This window comes from Mya arenaria, chromosome 7 (assembly GCF_026914265.1).
Source record: "Mya arenaria isolate MELC-2E11 chromosome 7, ASM2691426v1".
NCBI classification, from domain to species: Eukaryota; Metazoa; Mollusca; class Bivalvia; order Myida; family Myidae; genus Mya; species Mya arenaria.
In genome coordinates this window covers 41981575-41989537 of record NC_069128.1, presented here as the reverse complement: position 1 = coordinate 41989537, position 7963 = coordinate 41981575, and the positions used below count along the sequence as shown (strand labels likewise).

The 7963-nt window shown below is 34.3% G+C and overlaps 1 protein-coding gene across 1 annotated transcript; it reads right to left on the bottom strand.

Moving 5' to 3' along the window:
- Nucleotides 1–806: 806 nt before the first annotated feature.
- LOC128240582 (toll-like receptor 4) lies at nt 807–3845 on the bottom strand. The gene has a single exon (XM_052957273.1). The coding sequence runs from the start codon at nt 3815–3817 to the stop codon at nt 1193–1195; it is 2625 nt and encodes an 874-aa protein (XP_052813233.1). The 5' UTR covers nt 3818–3845; the 3' UTR covers nt 807–1192.
- Nucleotides 3846–7963: the final 4118 nt, after the last annotated feature.

Below are 7963 nucleotides of genomic sequence, written 5' to 3'. Positions count from 1 at the left end.
TAAAGTGGTCGCACGAAGGTGTCAAACTGGCCATCTTTAAATGGATAAATGCATACTGACGAACTCTAACCTGTAAATAATAATCAGTTAATGCTATGGAAACACGTTTTCTGTTCTTATCCATAGGTCAGAATCTGATTGAAGCTTCACGTTATAACCACATGGACAAGATGGAATCGTTTAAATTGAGCAATTGAAGGTATCCAATGAGTACTTGTGATTTCTTTAAGTTTGACGTGTATCGCTCAGACGATGTAAACAGCCGCACCTACGAACTGCTGAGCTTTACAGGTTATTGTCTTAAAATTTCATGAAAGCTCAAGACGAGCCATTTCATTGTATTTGTAAATGATAGAACCACATTTGTATGAAGATGAGCGCTCAAAAATCGATGTAAACAGTGACCGTCAACCCCGTTTGTTTGTAGTTGTTCCAAGGTGACCCCCCATTTAATGATTTACGATAATGTATATGTGTGTTTTGTATTTGTTGTTCGTGTGTATGTCGTGATGTTTTTTTGTTTTTTTGGCTATTCAGTTTCATCATTGTAGCATTAAAATAACACATTTAATGGATGGCTGTTTGGCTCTTCGATCTATGAAGTTGATGCGTATGATTCATATCAGAGTAAATCAAAACATTTTTGTTCATTGATATCGAAAACAATTGCAGATATTTTCCACCTGAAAAAGGATTTCTATGCCAATCAGTTAAGTTCTATTTCTCTAAAGAACAAGGTGAAAGACAAACATACAGACATTTGAGTACCACTAATATAAGGCCAAAGTCAGTCTCTTTTACTTGTTTCGATTTTTATTATCAAACACTTTATACACAAATAAGTTTATATACACGCCTTTGTAAATACAATTATGGGATACAAGAGCAAAACATTTACAAAATGCAAATTGGATAAAGCATAACGAATTAATGCACATTACAATTATGAATCTGCAATTTAAAAAAAAAACGCAGTCATGTTCTCGATCGTTACTTCAAAACATTACAATGAAAACCACAAGGACCTTCCATAAAAACCATCAATATGTATATGCATTTGAACAATGCTAGCATCAAAATTACAACAAAACATCTATGTTTTGTCGTTCAACCATATAAAGAAATCAAGGTATGTCTCAAATAAAATACCAGTAACGATACAAATGATTATGTATTTAATTTATGAGGGACATCAATGTTCTATGGCTGTTGTCAGACTTTCCCAAAATAATGGTTGTCCGTCCGGGTCGCGTGTATACCTGATGTACGAATGATTGTCAATCCAATCCATTACTTCTAGCGGAATTTCTTTCGCGGGAACATTCTCGTACAGTACAATCACTAAACACCCATTCTCACATAAACGCTTGTCAATGCTTTCCATTCTTGCCATGTTAAACTCAAATATGCACCACTGCTTCTTCACAAAAGTTTTAGAGAGAATCACCACCGTTTTGTTGCTTGTGCGTATCGCATCCACTATGTTGTCCGTTATCGGTATGCCAGGTAGGAAGTCCCGTTGGTGTACACACAGCTTCATCCCTCTGTTCTCCAGTCTTGGTATAATCTCGTCACGTATAAAATGTAAGTCATGGTCAGAATATGATATAAACGCATCGTATCGGTAATCATCATCTTTGTAGTCGTTTACTAATCGCCGGTAGCCAAAGTAATTTTGCTTTGTCATGTAGTACCAATATCGAAGTTTCCATCTCTTTTTGTACAAAATGACTGCAATGATAATTGCACAGGCTGACAATACACCCAAAGCAGACAATACAATTGCAACTGTATATGATCTACATTGAGCACGCAAATGGGGTACTTCGCGCAGAAATGCAGTCGAATCTACAGAGCTTCCATTTAACCTATAGAAAACCATCTCATGAAAACCTTGTAACCTTTCTTTATGATCAAGCAACCAGTACAAAAACTGTTGATTGCTACAACTGTATTCGATTGAATTGTTTCGCAAATCCAGGGTAAAATTCTTTCCTATTCGCATTGAATTGTCTTCGAGAAGTTGTCTTGTTTTATGATTCAGTTTATGAACTGTGTTGCCTTGGAGATTCAAATGAAGCAGATTTTTCAAAGACGTTACATGGACGTCAAACATTTCGATGTTTTTACTGCTTAAATCAATGTTTTCAACATTTTTGAGACGGCTAAATATATTCTTATGTAAGCGGGTTATGCGGTTGGTTGAAAGGTTAAGCGTTTTCAAATGTGTTAGATATTCAAACGTGTCTCCTCGACCCTGATGTGCAAACATTTCTCCCAAATAATTTTGATCGAGCTGAAGGTTTTCAAGTTTGACCATCGACAAAATTTCAGAACTAATGAAAGAGCAGTAAGAACGGGAGAGTGACAAAAACTTCAGATTTGGAAATGGCCCAATTCTGCCGCTCAAGGAATGGAAAGCGTTTTTCGAAAAATCTAATACTTCAATAGTATTATTTGATGGGCTTATATTTATATCCGTATTGTCAATGCTGTAAACCAAGTTGCAGCCGGAGAAATAAATGCTTTTGAGAGACCTAGAAAACTGCGGTTTCATCTCAGCAACTGTTTCCTTTGCTGGAAAATACGTACAATCATGGATATCTTTCGCAATGGACTTCAAACTTTCTTCCGTCATGAATGGGCATTCTGAATCCCTATTTCGATCGTTGTCGTTTTTTGATGTTGGTTCTGCAAAGTATTTAATAGGTGAGTGCATTTTGTTTTGGTTATTTGCATGAATATGTAAAACGTTTTCAAGGCAACCAAATTGAAAAAGGTATAATCCAAAAGTGAATGTATTCTCTTGTCCATAAATTGTTTCCAAGTGCTTCGGAAGTAACAAATTTGTGTTCTTTTCTATCATTTCAATATTGTTGCCATCAAAGGCGACTGCTTTCAGAGAGGTATTCCGTAGGTAGCATATATCTCTATTCAAAATAATAGTTCCAACGCCAAATGAAGTATAAACCCGCGAATAGTTCACAAATTGAATATTTGTAAACTGAAGCGAATATGTAATGTTCTTCAGAGAGCTAAATCCTAGACGTCTGTTCAAAGAAAGATCCAGTATTTCAAGACACTTCATGTGTTTAAATGCATCTCTGTAAATATTTTCAATTCTGCACGAGGATATATCTAGAACACGTATATTTGCAAGCGAGTGGAAAGTTGTCGGAAAGATTTCCTTTATGGAACAGAATCCTAAAGGTCCTTGGGATGAAAGAGTTAAATTTTTGACGCTGCTGTTTTCATATTCCAGACCGAAATCTGTTTCAATGCCATCCATCTGCAACATCGCAAGGTTCCTTAACTTAGTAAAATTTGGGTAGGCAAAGCTTCTTTCAAGCTTGCTATCCTCTCGAAAATTGCCGTAGAGTTTGAGGATTCTCAGAGATGATGGTAGCACGCTTGGGTCAAACGCCGTATTGTTGAAAATGTCGAGCACGTTTTCGCTCAAATCCAGTGTCAATATATTCCGAAAATCCTTTAAGACACCACTACGCAGAGACGAGATCTGGTTGTAATTCATATTCAAACTACTGATGTTTCGACAGTGGTTCATATCTTTGGCATTGATGCTACCAATGTTGTTTCGTGCAATATTAAGATCTGACACATTTGGGTATATTTGCGCAATATTTTCGCAAACCTGACGAAGTTTGACATTTCTTGCTTTACAATCCATTGCAATCGCTCCTGACGGCCTCGTCGTGCATGAACATTTTAGGTCGGGTCCACATGTAAAGAAGCTCATTGAGATATTCGCGTGTACAATAAGAAATGCAATAACAAATAGATAATTATCCTGTCCCATGTTGCGTTCATATGAGATATGAGTTCAACAAAACATTTATCATTAAAACCTATTGTGTTTAATTTCTAAAATAACTTTGAATTTCAATGTAACACCGGAAAAAATGACTTAGCATTGTGTGATAATTTCAAGTACAATGTCCTTCAGTCCATGTCAATTTTATAAGTACGCACACGGTAAAACAGTAATAACAATGACCTAATGTTATTTTCGTTCAAAGGCATGGTGGGAACCCGGAAAGTTTTATGGAGCGTTATGTAGTGGTTTATATTGACTGTCATTAACTGTCCCACGTTTTCTACTTTTCATTCAATTGATTTAAAAATCACTACTTGAATCAACTGAGAACATGAAGAACACTTGTAAACATGTGTTTTTTTAATTATTCTATACGAAAATGTTATATACACCAAACACCAGGGCCGGTATTGATAAACTTCTTAAGTCATCACGAAGTTACCGTTTCTTCGTTGTAAATGGTTCTGTTTAACAGTGTGACGGGCGTGTTTCGCAACGTTCTTGTTAAAATGTTAGTATAACGACATATGAACGACCTCAGAACGACACGACACACATTGTTTACTCATCGAAATTTGTAACAATTTTCTCTAGCTTTTACTTTCTAATTCTAATGGCACATAACTCTTATGGCGGTCTTTTATGAGTGGTTTTATTATTTCATCAAAATAAGCGTATGTTTTCTTGCTTAAACATTTTCTTTTTACTTTTATATAACGACGTAGTTCAAATATTGTATATTGGCGCTTAGTTTAGTGATATTTTAGTCATGATTTCATTTTAAGTGTTTTTTGTTGCTGTTTTGTTTTTATGTTCTGTATTTATACATATATGGAGTTTTACTTGCAAAATGATGTCTTGTAAAATATATCTTTATCATGTTTTATAAGACATTGTTAAGCTCAATACAGAGGATACAAATATTACTGTAATGTGTGAACTGAAATGCCAAAGGCCATTTTTTATGTCATGGACGAAAAGATTAATTGTACGGCAATTCTTATGGAATGAATTTAAATCACTTCTTGACATTAGAGAAAAAGTATTTTGTAAAGACAAATGCAACAAGTAATAAGGATGATAATATACCAGCTTTTCAGTTTGTTCTGTTCAGAACTGACATTTTCCCATGTTGAAACAAATTAAGCAAACAAAGCGTTAGTTTATTAATTTGATCAGTTGAACGTGTGAAATATATTGTACGGTTATTAGTAATGCGTTTTAATCCGAGAAGATGTATTCGAATCGAGTGGACTTTTGCATATTCGAATTTCAAAATCAAACTGAAATCAAAATTTTCAAAAATCGAATAGTCGAGTACAACATTCTTGGGGCAAAACGCTTTACTAATAAACCTTTTATTTTATACATTACTGGTTACATCACTTAAAATATTTTCATAACAAATGTCATTTTAATGACGCCCTATTTTGTTTATGACGTCAGTTTAATATCGCGCAACGATACGTTTATGAGGTGATGTTAGCAGATTCGAATACGACCGCATTGCACTGGCATGGAATAGAGACTACCGAATTTGCGATATGTATTTGGTGTGGATATATGGTTGGTATATAAGAAAGTGAGGTATTTCATTTTGGTCAAGTTTGGACTTATTGGTGCAATATTGACATATTAATAAACATCTGATAACCTGTGTGAGAATAAAAGGATAGTGGGCGGTTGATTGGAATGCAAATCGTGGATTTTTAACGCGAGAAGGAGAGAGGCACAAGTATTATCACTTTCGTCAATATTCAAGGCGGGACAAGTTAAAACAGTTGCATGCTAACCGGTTCTTCGCCAGGGTTTAAATGAGTGTGTCCATGTTTTTCATCACCGAGTATCACTCACCTATGCAACGCCGAAAGAAATATAGATATGTGTAATAAAATAATGGATAATACAGAGACAGAGCCAGAAGACGCAAAAATAAAATATACTAATTAATGTTTAAAGGTGCTCGGATCAACGTCATTCGGGCAAAAAACAAAAGACACTAACAGTTTAGACAGCAATCATTATAAGAATATCAATATATCGTCAATTTTAAATGCCGGGTGAATAAAAACGTAAGAACTTACTCGGGGCTTAAAACGGTTTGCGACAACCCAAATAAGATGAAAAAAATATAATAGCTGTATACGGGCATGCCACCAAAGTGTGTGCCAAACCGGCAGAGTAAAACGTGTTATGTTAACATTTATGATTTACTTTGTATAACATAACCAGTATTTATGAAGTACATGGTCAAATTCGGATGCTTGTAAAAAAAATAACGCATGCAGGAAACATCATGTTTTCTATAAACCAGTTTTTAACATGAATGCTTCTATATATAATCATTATCATATGGTATAAATGCAATGCAAACTTCAGGGACAATCTATATTCTTATCACGTTGTTCTTTAATTATGATCACGTGGTATTGACTTCATACACACGTACTAGACATTGGTAGGTTTTGCTTCTGAAAAAATTCCCTTTACAGCCGGAACTGGAGCGAATTAAGTTTTATTTGATTTAGATCTGAGGAACCTGTCTGTTGTTTAATGTACCTGTATGCCTTAAAAAAGAGTCAACTGTCGAGATATCGTCATTAAATTATTCAACGTCTAGTTATTATAAGAAACATTTTACAATTAATCTGAGATACAAAATTAAGCTCATTTGGCTTCGAAAAAAAAGGTACATAGAACCCAAAAACGTGCCAATTTTCCATCAGGGAACTGATAGTTCTAGATATATTGATTAGCATGAAGCACACACGTATAAACCATTGTTATTTTCCTCCATGTATATCTACAGTAAACTTTAGTGATTTTAAGTGAAGTTATTAAATTCATACTAACACGGTGGAGAACCCACGTGACTTATTTGGTAAAGTGCACGGTAACAAATGTCAGCAAGTCTCGATTCAGGTAAGGTTTTTAAAGATAACTTTCTTAATATTTGGAGAATTTTTGTAAAATAAAGACCATTAACCCCGCATTTTAGAGCTCTATCCACGGTAATAAAGAACTTTCTCTAATATCCTAAAGTCTTCCTGAAAATCTTGACCAACTGATTTCTCAGAGTTGAAATCTAAGGCAAAGTACACGGATTTTGACAAATCTATCGGTTTACCTCATGTAAGTCGTAAATAATTCATACAAAAATCATATTTTAAGAATGTTTTATGTATTTTATAGTTTTCAGCGTGTATTGTTTAACTTCTAGTTATTTCAAAGGTAAAAATGAACTAAAACCAAAATGATAAAGTACACGGACATTTTAGAATGATAAAGTACACGGTCATTTTAGTTTATGTTTGAAAGTAGAGAGCGGTTTACAAACTTATCGTTATATAAGCATTTTCTATTCGTGAAGTCAGAATGTATAGTGTTTAGGTTTATTTAAGCTGTATCAATACATTTTGCATTATAACGCACACCTAAATAACTAAATATTTAGCAATCATATTTAATGAGAAGTTGAAAGATAGTCTATGGAATAAAGTTCAATTACTTTTAAATATGCCGATCAATACAGAATCATACAAACATTTCTTCAAAAATCAGATAGTTTTACTTATAAATTATAATCTGGACTGACGGCGAATAAAACATCTCTGTAGTTAGCGGCCCGTTTGTGGTGATTATAAATTTCATGAATGTTCCTATTTTGATGTGATATAAAACAATAAAATAGGCACATCGCAATTAGTTTATATATATTTCCACATTTAAAGCATATTGTTCATACCTTTCAGGTAACGCTGAATCTTTTATTTGGTTCAGTCTGAACAAATATTATCTGATCTACATCAGTAAAACTGCGGTCGTTCGAACAATACAGACAGGAACTCATTGTAAAGATGGAGGCTCGGAGTTAGATGGGAAACAGCAAGGAGGAATGAGAGCACACTATAATATCAACTTACAGGCTAGGACTAAGACTTGAACATCTAGATTAGAGCTGAGCATGGAACATTAGAATGTTCTAGACTAAAGGCTTAACTGTGATTACAAAATAATTGTGTTTCAAAGTTTGCTGAATTATATAAGATACATGCAGTTAAGAGTTTATAGGACATCAATGGGAAAATGACAACAATGCATCTCTAAACCTTGTGAAAATGTTTTATG

Bases quoted from the DNA above. Each gene is read 5' to 3' on its own strand.
- LOC128240582 (XM_052957273.1), bottom strand. From the start codon at position 3,817: ATGGGACAGGATAATTATCTATTTGTTATTGCATTTCTTATTGTACAC.